Source organism: Talpa europaea (assembly GCF_964194135.1).
Source record: "Talpa europaea genome assembly, chromosome: 2".
In the NCBI taxonomy this organism is placed as follows: Eukaryota; Metazoa; Chordata; class Mammalia; order Eulipotyphla; family Talpidae; genus Talpa; species Talpa europaea.
In genome coordinates, this window is record NC_140068.1 from 49,042,850 (window position 1) to 49,056,542 (window position 13,693).

The following is a 13,693-nucleotide window of genomic DNA, read 5'->3' on the forward strand; positions in this document are numbered from 1 at the left end:
ATTTTTGTTTAATTTTCCAAGATAAAGTGATATTTTTTCTTCCTAGATACATAGTTTTGCTACCCTAACAATTCAGAGCCTCTTACCTTTTATTTTTCTTTTACTTATGTGTATTCATTTAATTATTCAGTATGAATTTGCAACCACAAAACTCAGATGAAATAATACAGATCATGTCCTTTAACATATTTTTAATGCTTTAGTAATAATGTAATTAATGGGATGTTTTCATGTACATTCATGTACATTTGTACATGAATAAACTGCCATAAAAATGTACCTTAGAATAATGGTAGGGGCATTAACTCATGAATTGATTTCTAATATATTTTATATTCTCTCCTCTACCATTAAAGGTTGTATTTTACTTTATTGCTCATTACCAGAGAGTGTTCTCCAGGACATGGCACATGTACATGTATGTATATGTACATACATGCATACATAATTACATATATTTACACACATCACAGTAATGAGAATGTTAATACCTTTCTGTGTAGAAAAGCTTCATATAATAGGTTCAAAATTATTCAGAAATTCATTGTAAACCTCATTTTACTCTGTGATTCTGTCATATTGGCAAAGTGGGTTTCCCGTCAGCAGTTATGAAAACTGTTGAATAGTAAACCATGCTTTTGAAAAGAAAATTTTGCATTTTTGTATAGCTTTACTTTGATAGAGGAAAGCAAATTTATTATTTCTTAAAAAAGACTGTAAGATACTGTAAGATACTGTAAGAATCTGGTTTGATGTTTTTAAATCTTTATTTTAGTGTGGGAGGGAGGACTGCATTGCTGTTTGATTCTAGTCTTTATAATCTTAAAGACTATGTAAGACCATATATAAATTTTAGATTATAAAACATTGCTATTTGAAGATAATGTTCACATTGATCATTTTAATGAATTTTCATATTTTAGATATCATATATTCTATGAAATATAAAAATTATTTAAATGTTTGTATCCTACTTAACAGAATAAAATATTTTCTAGTTGTTTCCTAAATTTACAAAGATGCATTTCTTTTTAAAAATATAATAAAAAGCTCATTGTAATTGAAGTGTCGTCAAAACTTTTTTATCCCCATAAATAGGTATGCCTGTACAAATGATGACTTCCTAAAGAAATAATCAAGTGTTTATATTTTTTTCCTATAGATGGACCCAGCATTAGCAAAACATCGAGAACAGCTGGTTATTGAAGTTGGACGAAAATTAGACAAAGCTCGGATGATTCGTTTTGAGGAGAGAACTGGATATTTTTCCTCAACCGATTTGGGTAGAACTGCCAGCCACTACTATATTAAATACAACACCATTGAGGTATTATACTCAGTGGAACTAATACAATAATACATTGTTCTTAGATGCAAATACTTTCTAAACCTCAAAATATAGTATTAATGCAGAACAACAAAATTTATAAATAAAACAATGTGCATTTAACTTATATGAACTCAGTAGCATACACTCAGTAAAGGTACAAAAGATATAAGACTTTATGTATTAAGGACCCTTTTGCCATCTTGTTCAATGAGTGTACCCAAAGTAGGAGATACACCCAGGCCTAAAACAGTTGAGCTTGTTAGTGAGACCTGTGAAAGGAATACCTGAATGTTTTGAAGTGGGAGGTGATGCTTTAAAGATGTCCTCAAAGAAAAGTTAGTGAGAAATACTGATAAGATGAATTATAAAAACTAATAAAATTAAAAGAAATTTAAGAGATTTTCAAGATTAATTTTGACTACACAATTATAGTGTTGCTTTTTACCTCTTAACATAATTTTATGCAAGAATGAGTGCCACTGTGATTTTTACATTTTAGAGAGTATTTTCATGCCTTCATGTGTGGTGTATATACATATGCATGTAATTAAATGGAAAAACTTAATAGTAATTACTTTGAGGAGAGGACTTAAAATTATAGAGATGGGTAATATGAATTTTTACTCTTGATTCTTTTTATAGAAGTATGTATTTTTTCCATGTATTCATTTTTAATTTTGTACCTAAAACTGTTTTTTAAATGGAAAAAGTAATGGAAATCATTAAGATGAAATGTCTTCAGAAATCTTAAACTTGGACTTAATATGAAATCTAGGTTTTGTACTTGTTTAACATGGACTTACTTATAAGAGTTTTTTAAAATGTTTGTGTGGTTACTAGCTTTTCCTCATCTTTTGCAAATAAACCTGGTATTTGCGTAGCAGTTTAGGCTTCTTCAAAGTCTTTTTTTTATCTATTGTGTTTTCTTTTGAGTTCTATTTTTTATATTGAGGTAATATTGGTATACAGCACTGTCTGAATATTACACAGATGTAGGCTCACACCTCTTCAGATGTATATTACACACCACACCCCCCAGCAAAGTGTCCATACTTTCCATCATAGTCCATTGGGGCTCCCCGCCACTTTGCTACCCACCTCCAGTCTCCCTTTCTGGTAGCTTCAATTTTATAGTCAAATTTCTATGGTTTGTTTTGGTTTAGTTTTTTCTATTATTTGTATTATTTCTTTATATTCCTCATTATGAGTGAAATCCTCTGGTATTTTTCTTTCTCCATCTGACTCATCACACTTAACATAATCTTCAAAGTTTTTTAACATATATTTCCTCACAACTGTGATCTGATGGTTCCTTAATCCAAAACATTTTTCCTAGTTTTCTACTGTTTCTATTTTCTACTCTCCCAGTTTCCTCACTAGTAATATTGTGATTTTTTTGGCAGGATTTCAAGTTACATATTTTTAGGTGTTCCTCTATGACTTTTATATGGTGCATGATTAGCTGATAGTTGATGGATAGTGTAGATTTCCATGTACCCATGCTGAAAATGAGCAAAAACCAGAAGGTTGGGCTTACTTTTTTAAAAAGTATCTAATGGTAGGTTTTAGTAATTGATTTTGCTGATCTTTTTGCTTTAAAAGTCTTCCCTGGCTAATTATGTCTTAGGAAGGTTTTTTAGTGTTTAATAAATTTTTTGATGTTTATAAAGCTATTTAATGACTTTTAGGTTAATAAAGCAATGATTTAGAATAGTATGTCACAAATAAAACTGCATTATCTAGTGCTCAAATGTTCTTTAAGAATATGTGATTTAAAATCATATTTTTAATATAAAATATTTCACTGGACCTTTATTTTAATCATATATAACACTTACTTTGTAGACCTTCAATGAACTATTTGATGCTCACAAAACAGAGAGTGATATTCTTGCTATAGTCTCCAAAGCTGAAGAATTTGATCAGATCAAGGTAGGATTACTTAAAGCTTGAGTCAAATATATGTAACATATATCAATATATGCCTTCCTTCATTTAAAAAATCTTATAGTTGTTATTCCTGATACAATATAAGCTAAATGGTACTTTACATTTGGAGTATCACTGTGTTCTCATCAACAATATCCATTATTCTAAATTATTATATTATATTATGTCATGTCTGACATAATTCTTTGCACTGTACTGCAAATCAAAAAATTTAAATAGGTTTACAATACTGAAAAGTATTAAAGAATATAGTATGTCGATTTTGAATTATTTGCAATATAAGGTTTGCTGAAGAAAATATATAGGACATGCATGATTCAAACTTACATATGAATATTTCTATGCCCATATTGTAATTTAATCTTATTAACAGTGAAAACTTTAATACTTTGAATCCTAGTACTTCATAGCATTAAGCTATGAATGTGTTATACCATATAAAATGATATGACTATAATGAATGCATTTGAAGATAATTCAAGTTTGTCCTAATCCAGTTGGGCAGAGGTTTTACTCTGGTCAAATAAAAAATGAAATCTCATCAACTGAAAGATGGTGAGGTCAGAAGATTTAATTTTTGTGGCATATCAAATTTTTATATGTCAATGGCAACTTTAATATTGTGATGAATAAAAAAATGTAATTGTATCAACCTCAAGATAGTCTCATCTTGTATTTTATTAGCTACCTGTGTGGGGGGAAATGTTACTGTTTAGTTATACAAAAAGAACATGTTGAGTTATAGTAAATTGGAAACTTTTGTAGAGCGTGCAAAGTAGTTTTAACGTCAGTATGAAAAATTTCAATGAATCAGCCCTAATAATCCTATAAAAACATTGATTCTTCCAGGTCAGAGAAGAGGAAATAGAGGAGTTAGATGCCTTATTAAACAATTTCTGTGAGCTCTCAGCTCCCGGAGGTGTTGAGAACAGTTATGGGAAAATAAATATCCTACTACAAACTTATATCAGTCGAGGAGAGATGGACAGTTTTTCCCTTATATCAGATTCTGCATATGTTGCACAGGTAAGATATTACTCCCTTCCTGTTTTCCTTGTGTATTTTTTAGAGACTCAAGAAATTAATTCATGCTATGCTATGAACATAATGTATTGTAACATCCTACCAAATTACCCTTGTATTTTAGACTAGTTCTGTATAACTTGTGCATCTCTTTTTATGTTCTCTAAATCAGAAGCATGAATGATTGGTTGGATTTAGTTATTGATTTGGTGCATTTTGATATTCCTATTGCTTGCATTTTAGAGTTTTAAGAAATCAGTATCTGGTTTTTTTTTCTCTTGATTTAAGTGTTATAGTTCATTTCTTTTACTTATAAAGAGCAATGACACAAGAATTTTTTTTTAAAAAGTCTGAAACCTTTATAGCTTTCTCCAAATGTTAGAAATTAAACAAAAAAAAAATTGACCTTAAATAAAGATTAATAAATATATCTCATACCGTATACTCAGTTTGATGTCTCTGAAAAAAAAATATTTTTCCCTACTATTGATACTTAAATTGAAGACTAAAAGAAAACTATTTCCTAAATTTCAGATCACTAAATATATACCTTTTAAGAAATACCATAGTGTAAAATGTTCTGATATTTATGTTTTTGAGTTCATTTCCCCATATGAAGTAAAAAGGATATATTTGTTGTTGTTTGTTGTGGGTTTGGGGGCCAGTATGTACCTTTCAAATTAAAGGCTTCTTGTACAAACGTACGTTTTTAAAAGTGCTTATCAAAGATATCTTTATCATTTTTTATTGAGTAATGCCTCCTTTAAGTTAAGAAATAGAAGCTTAATGGTATTTTAAATATAGAAACTGGTATGCTATGTATTTTGTTGAAAGACTTTATAGAAAAGTATGTTTGTGGTAAATAAATTAACAGCCATGAATACCCAGGAGTTCTTTGAAGTAACTGTACATATGAAATGTTTACAAACATGGGCCAAGATCTATTGGCAAACAAATTGAATGAAGGTGGTAATTTAATCAAAGTAACCAAGATACCAAGTGACAATTTCATGTTCTATATAAAGAAAATGTGGACATGGTAAAAACTTTTTTTCCCATCTTTGAACACATGTTTCTGCTATAGAAACCATATGTATTCCCCAAACTCTATAGCTCCTATAGGAACCATTGTTTCTAACTTGTGTTTTATCTGTTTTTCTGAGAAATAATATTGTCACTGTATTTTCCAATGATTTTATATTGAAAAAGTTAATGATTTAACTAAAAAGTAAAGTTTTACTGAGTTCTGGATGAATAATCTGACCACATTTCTGCTTGATACAAGATTATAAAGATATTATCAGAGACTGATATACAAATTGCTTTACAATATTAAATTTATGGTTTCTTCATGTTTGGTGCTCATAAAGCCACTCTCAGTAGATTAAGGTTATATCTCAAATGTCCCTGGTTATTTTTAAATAGCAATTTTGGGTTTATCATCCTTCAGTGCATTACATAAATTATTCTTGAGTCTATTCATATTTTAAGTCATCAGTAATTCCAAAGCTTCTCAGCTTTGTAAAATGGAGCTTCCTTCTGTATTTCTGAAACTTTATTCTTTCAGCATCCTAGATAAATTTATATCTATCCTAGAATCCTTTTCAAGTATCCCGTGATTTTATAGAGATATCTGTGTAACTTCTTTACACTGTAAATATTAGAGTTTATTATTCCCATCCAATTAATTTCATTCCAGATTAAAATGTCCTATTTGTATCTTCTCATATGACATTTCTCCTTCCATTTTGTTTAGCTTTTACAAAACAACTATAGGCTCTGAAATATAAAAATATAACACTTTCAGGCAAAATTGGGAGAATTAGCCTGGCAGTTGTATACAGAAGTAACTAGAAATATAAGAAGACATATTTGACTGGTATAATAATCAAAATGTTTATTTTATGTATCATTTTCTTGGCCTATTCAGAACTGTCTGTCATTTTTAATGAATGTCAGAACTGTACTCATACTTCTAATGTAGTTTTTATTCTTAAATTCCTAAAACTGAAACAAAATACTGGATTTGTCAAAAGACAAATACATATTTTATATAAAATACAAAACCAAAGCCCTTAGCTCAGATCATTTTTGATCTCATTATTTCAGACTGGATCATCTTTTTGCTATTTAAAATCTTTGCTCTTTTTCATCTTTTTTTTATGACTTGAACCACATTCAAAATTCTTCATTTTCAAATACAGATGTCATTCGATATTGTAAGGTATCTCCTAAGTCCATGATTATAGAAACAGTCTTCAATAAAACAGTCTGCAAAGTTAATGATGGAAGGAAGGAGGCTTAGTTCTCTCAGTTCTTTTGTTTTGAATATTCCATGGGGGATGGAAACAAAGTGAGGAGGGAGCCCAATGATATATGATAAAGGGATATGGGTGCTCTAAGGTGGGTGTGGCATCATGATGTGCATCTGAGGAGGTTTGAATCTATCTCTGAATTACATACAGTGATATAAACCAGTGTTAACCTCAAATAAATAAATAGATAATAATAATAAGTTAATATTTTTTGAAAAGAATAGGCAAAACAAATGGAAACTAACTGCAGAGGTATGAAAATGGGCTTCAATCTTTGTAACTTTTTTGTATGTCTGTAAAAGAAGTTATCCTCAGACCACTGTATTTAGACTTTTGGGTTAAGATTGGTAATGTGTAGACCTGGCTTAACCATCTGTGTGACCTTTATAAAGTTATAAAGATCATTATCTTCATCTATAAAATCATACTATCAAAACCAATCAAATGCAGTGTTATAAAGATTAAATGACAAAATATATGAAAAACAGTTATCACTTTGTTTGGTTTATAGGAAACCATTAATGTGGGTAGGTTCACTCATCAATGTTTCTTTTGTTACCTTCTTTCACTAATTTTTCTTCCTCCTGACTAGATCCCAAAGTCTTCCTAATTGCTTCTCTAAATGGCATTATAAATTGAAGTATTCTACTTTGTTCTCAGGCATCTCCTAAGCTGTCTAGATTGCCTCAATAGTCTCCTTGATACTTTACATGCCTTTTGTCTCTTTCTACTTCTGTCCTGTTTAGGGTGTGTAGGAGTAGAGCTTCAAAGAACCTGGAAATAGGATAACATCCACATGTAAAGGACACGATTATTCCAATTTAGAAATAATAAGGATATTTAAAGTCATATAGAAATAGATGTTGCCCACAATGAAAAGATGAAGCTTGAAATGCTTCTTTAGAAACTGAGTCGCAGTAATAAATTTATTTAGGAATTTAAAAGCACATTGGACCCGGGCCCCCCTGGTGGCGCAGGCAGTTGAGCGCAGCACTGTGAAGCTGTCCGCAGCCTCTGCAGTGCTGGTTTGATCCCCAGCCTCAGAACAACCCACATGGCTAGCAGACCTCTCCTGTCTCACCCACTGCTCCCCTCAGCAGTGTATTTCATCAGTCTGCCTGTTCTGTTCCCCACTCTGTCTCTGGTGAATCCTCTCACCCTCCCATGCATCTGGCCTGTACCCCCGGTTCTTATATAAATAAAAATAAATCTTTAAAAAAAAAAAAAGCACATTGGACCTAACAACCAATTCCTCCTTTTTATTCTTCAGAATGCAGCTAGAATTGTCCGTGCTCTTTTTGAAATTGCTCTGAGGAAACGTTGGCCTGCCATGACCTACAAGCTCCTGAATCTTAGTAAAGTTATCGACAAGAGGCTCTGGGGTTGGGCTAGCCCTTTGAGGCAATTTTCAACCTTACCACCACACATTCTAACAAGATTAGAGGAAAAAAATCTTAGTGTGGACAAGCTGAAAGACATGAGGAAAGATGAAATAGGTAAGACAAAAACAAAATGTTTGAATGTGGTGTTCTGTGCAAATATTTCACTAGATGTAAAAGAAATGTCTTATGAATTTTCATGTTACTCAAGATGAACTTTTACCATTTTATTGAAATTTATTTTTTATTTAAACTCATGCAGAACTCCCTATAAGTTTTACAATGCTCTTTGAAAGAATTAGCAGAATAGAGTTTATATTGTCAAACCCTTAATGTTTTACATGAAGTTTATTCTCTATTTCCCAATTCATTGCAAAGTCTTCTGTTGTGTCTATTATTAAAATGTTACAGAAAAAAATCAACATTAAACTGAACATTTCTTTAGAGTTTCTAAGTGAACGTCATCATTACACATATTTATCTTTAAACCCACTTGGTATCTGTGTGGAAACAGCATTTGGTCATCTGCCTTTTTTCACATAATATTAAAAAGTTATTCCTATGCATTTCCATGTACCTTAACATCTTATTTGGCAAATACATAGATTAGGTAATATTTCACATTCTGAATAGGATGAAGGGAATCTGACTGAAAAGAAATGAGCGGCAAGATTACTCCTGACACAAGGCCCAAAGATACAGAGAGTCTGAGATAGTTATTTCACTGTATAATGAGAAAAATAGCTGCTAAGACAGAGTGGAAGAAGGGAGTTGTTCACATAAATAGACTGAAATCGGGGCTATTAACTAGGGAAATTGAAAGTACTTACATTAGGGTAACGTAAATATTTTATAAAGATAAGGAAGATCACTTTAGTTTCAAATTTGGGTGAATATGTAGTACTTTAATTTGTTCATAAGTTCATTTTAAGATATTTTATGAAATATCTTTGTTGATTGGGCCAGAATAGAAAAATTTTTATACTTAGTCACACCTTTTTTTGGTCCCTGCCCCGATCCAGTACTCCCATACATAGCTGTGTTTCAGAACCGAATCATTTATGAAAATATATATGTAAGTGGTTAATTTTGTGCTAGATTGACCATATTTTTATATTTTATCTTTTTTTCTGAAAAAAATGCATGTAAGAGGTTGATTTTATGCTAGATTGACCATATTTTATATTGTTCTTTATCTTGTCTGAAAATGGGTATGGATGGTTGAAATGTACTTGATTACTAAAGCATTTCCCATCATAATTATAGAGCTCTGAATAGACTTTGAATAAATTAATGGTTATTTTTGCAAATAACTAAATACATCCATAATGTGTCATAAACTAGGAGAAAAGTGGAACTGCTTATAGTAATTTAAGGACAATAAAGTTTCAGTAATTTTAAGAACCCTATTAATAGATGAAGAAACCTTGTTAGTGGTTTTCAGAGCTATGAATTGCTAATTTGAGTTAACTATTACAAAATATTCAAACATGCCAGGTCAAGAATGTCAACTATTCTACATAGCAAATCATAAAACAAGCAATAAAATCACCTGCTCTGAAACCCATTTACAAGTCAGATTATATTACTTTTTTTCTGTCTGGACACATTTCTTCTATGTGTTTTCCTTACAGGTCACATGCTGCATCATGTGAATATTGGACTCAAGGTCAAACAATGCGTTCATCAGATTCCCTCTGTAACAATGGAAGCATCCATTCAGCCCATCACGCGAACTGTCCTCCGAGTGACACTCAGCGTCTGTCCTGATTTCAGTTGGAACGATCAGGTAAAAGTGGAGAACCCCTAGATTTCTATACTGCAGGTTCAGTGCACCTCCTTATGTCTGTCCAGATTCTCCCAAAAAAAAGTATATATTGAAGAGTCATTAAAAACATAATAGTAATATTTAGCTGTCCTCAAGGAAAAATGTATGATATGATATTGTAAATTATTAACCAATGAGACCCCTTCAGGACATCTAGGAAACCTAAAATATGAATATTGAGCAATGATTTAGTGGACTCAGCTCCATAGGGACTTTGCTTAATTCTGTCTTTATTTTCTGTTTTCATTTTTGCCACCTCTCCTTGCTCTATTAGCCTAATAATTCTAGGTGCTGCATGCTGAAAGAGCCCTTTTAAATCCTGATTACGTCTCAAACTCAAATCATTCTCGTATTTCCTTTTACCATTAGACTTATAAAATGAGTATTCTACATTTTCCTCCTGGTCACATGTTTCATTACTGCTGAGATTACTTCCTTAGTCATTACCAAAACCCAAATGATTGCCATAATAAAGGACCTTTTCCTTACTTTCCTTTACTCCTGATATTTAACACTATACATAGTTTTGAAGATGTCCTTTTCTTGGCTACCATCACATTCCTGTTTCTGTTTTTACACCTGCCAAACTTTCTTCAGAATCATAGATGTTATATGTATGAAGATCTGTTCTTGATCCTCTTCTTATTTATTTTTTTGAGTTAAAATTGGTTTACATCATTATTTGTGTTTTAGAGTATAGTATCTGTTGTTTTTATTATACCACACCCACCACCAAAGCACTTACAGTTCATCCCTAGAGTTCTTCATTCAGTCAGCAATTTTTAAGGTCTATCGTTGACCCAGTTAAAGTACAAGGAGACCAGTAAAATCCTAATTATAGATACAAAGGCAAGTAAGATTCAGTCCTTTCTTTCAAGAAGCCCATGAGAGAAGACAAGGAAATTATTAATTGTAGTATAGCAGTTCCTACTCTACATGTTTATTATATTATGGTAGTTAAGCATAGTTAAATATCTTCTGCATTAGCTGACATTAGTACACCTATAATTTGAATAATTTTTTGTCAGCATTGTGTTCAGAAATTACCCATAGACCTAACCCAGATCTACCATTGACCTTAAAGTGTCCTAACCTTTAATTCATTCACTTTCCTCATCTGTAAACATATATAAGAGTAATTATTATCTTTCTCACCAAATATCTGTAAGGACTAGATGATGTATAATTATATTTAATATTTTTATAAATATAAAATATTTTGCATAAAATACAAAATTATCATTAACCATAAATTCATTTAAGGTTTAATATTTAAGAAAATTTTTTGAAATACATAAAAGTTTCGTATTTTTTACACTGTTGTCTTCTATCCATATCCATAATAAATTTCTCACAATTTGGTTTAATTTATTACTGAAGTTAGAGTGCTTAATTGTTTTCATAATTAAATCTATCAGTTATAATGCTTTTATCCAACAGAATAGAAAAAATGACTTGTCTCAAACTGACTTATGCAAGAAAATATTTCTTCCACAGTGAAAAGTCCACAAGTGATTAGATCCTAAAAATGATTGAATCTTCTATTTGAGGATTTTATTCAAAGGCCAAAATCTTTTCATCCTTTTGCTCTGCTGACACTAATGACTACTTTCCAAATGTTCTTATGCCTCCTGTTCACATTTAAAGACAGAGATAAATACTCCCACTTCACCAGCTAATTATGCCATTATACATTTTATACACTTACACCTTTCCTTCAGTGTAATTGGGCCAGTATTGGGCATGTGCCTCTCCCTTACTGCAGCTATTGTCAGGTATATGCAGTATGCTGATTGGTTTATGCTATTCAAAGTTATCTTTGAATATGGGGTAACCATCTCCTGAGTGACATGAAATTGAGATGAACACTGACCAAGACTACGCTTTGTTATGAGAAAGAGAGAAAAGAATGAATACACAAAATACCTCTCCAATAGATGATTCCCTGTCAGTGAAAAGAAATAAGGTACTGATGAATTATATGAATTAACATTGAAAACATTGTGGTAAGTGAAAGACATAGACCACAGAAAGTTCATATATGATTCCGTTTATATGAAATGTCTGGAACAAACAAATGAGGAAGAAATTAGATTGTGGTTGTCAAGAGTCAGATCTTAGTGGGATGGAGGAAGATAGGTTGTGATTGCTAATAGGTCCAGGGTTTCTTTTTGGGAGTGATGAGACTGTTCAAATATTACTTTATAGAAATAATGACACAACTTTGTAAATATACATATATATACTTTAAATGTAAACATTGTTAGGTAAAATATCTATCAAAAAAGCTGTTAGATAAGAGGAATGGGTGCTTGGTAAACATACAACAGTATCCCTTATTTGAGTTATAATATATGTGGTATTAAGATACTGTTTGTCTTCTAGGTTCATGGGACAGTAGGTGAACCCTGGTGGATTTGGGTAGAAGATCCTACAAATGACCATATATATCATTCAGAGTACTTTCTAGTTCTGAAAAAACAGGTATATCCCTATCATATATTTTATGAAATGTTGCCATATCCCTATCATATATTTTATGCTGTAACAAGAAAATATAAACTAAATAGCGGTTTTTATTTCTGCTCATGTCTCCATAATTACGTAGTGCCATTAAAACTTTATATACTAGGGCCTCCCCGGTGGCGCAGCGGTTGAGCGCTGGGTTGCGAAGCTGCCCGCAGCCTCTGCGGCGCCGGTTCGATCCCCGGCTGCTCCCCGGCCACCGGAGGAGGATCCCACATGGTGCGCAGACCTCTCCTGCTACCCACTGCTCCCCTCAGCAGTGTACTTCAGTCCTTCTGCCTGCTCTGCTCCCTGCTCTGGCTCTGGTGAATTCTCTCACCCTCCCGCGCTTCTGACTGTACCCAGTGCATGTATAAACAAAACAAACAAATAAAAAAAAAAAAAAACTTTATATACTATTTTTATATTTCTGCTTAGTTTTTTAAAAACACTAATTGTTACAGTATTGTTACATTCAATTTAATTGTATTGTAAGAAATTGCTTTGTAATGTTTATCATGAGTTAAAGCATGGCTTCCAAAGGGATTATGGGTAGTATAAATAATTTAAAAATAAATAAGAATAATAACTAAGGTATTACCTGAACACAGAACTAAAAAATAATTGAATTCCATTCTGAAAAGAATGGAATTTTTTTATTTAAAAAATTCTAAATTTTTAAATTCTAAGTCCGGGAGAAAAGATTCAGCTTGATATTAGCATGTCTAACTAAAACCCTATCTGTGGTCACTGGGTAGCTGAAAGAAAAATCAAAATATTTTCACTTGTTATGCACTGGTCATTATGTCATGATACACTGCAGTTCTCCATATTAATCTTCTGAGTTTTATATAATTCTTTCAATACAGAAATAAAAGTCTGTGTTTTTTAACTGAAAAAAGAGAAGTAAGCTTCAAGGTGGGAGCTTTGGATAGAATTTCATTTCACCCCACAAATTTGTAAAATATATTTGTCGCAACTATTTAGAAATTAAAGATATTTTCTTTACCTTTATCATATATTGCTGTAGATACCTTTGTCTTAACCACAGACTAACAAGATCTTTATGATATTGAAATATACATATTTATTTTTTACTTTATTTCACATTAGGTCATTAGTAAAGAAAAACAAATGCTGGTGTTTACAATTCCTATTTTTGAGCCTTTGCCTTCCCAATACTACATTCGAGCAGTGTCTGATAGATGGCTAGGAGCTGAAGCTGTATGTATCATCAACTTTCAACATCTGATTCTACCAGAGAGACATCCTCCCCATACAGGTAACACTGAACAGTAACTTGAATCATTTGATTTTCCAAAATTGTTTTAATGAATGTTGAGAAGTACCTGTGCTTTTAAAG

At 31.7% G+C, this 13,693-nt stretch overlaps 1 protein-coding gene across 1 annotated transcript in view; it reads left to right on the forward strand.

Moving 5' to 3' along the window:
• Nucleotides 1-13,693, forward strand: part of ASCC3 (activating signal cointegrator 1 complex subunit 3) — a gene marked incomplete at its 5' end in the record, with an annotated part of 257,934 nt that overhangs the window by 135,333 nt on the left and 108,908 nt on the right. The window contains 7 exons of the mRNA XM_084227788.1: nucleotides 1,163-1,327; nucleotides 3,176-3,262; nucleotides 4,130-4,306; nucleotides 7,889-8,114; nucleotides 9,632-9,786; nucleotides 12,211-12,309; nucleotides 13,444-13,612. Coding sequence (XP_084083914.1) covers nucleotides 1,163-1,327; nucleotides 3,176-3,262; nucleotides 4,130-4,306; nucleotides 7,889-8,114; nucleotides 9,632-9,786; nucleotides 12,211-12,309; nucleotides 13,444-13,612 — 1,078 coding nt within the window. The remainder of the gene's footprint in view (nucleotides 1-1,162; nucleotides 1,328-3,175; nucleotides 3,263-4,129; nucleotides 4,307-7,888; nucleotides 8,115-9,631; nucleotides 9,787-12,210; nucleotides 12,310-13,443; nucleotides 13,613-13,693) is intronic.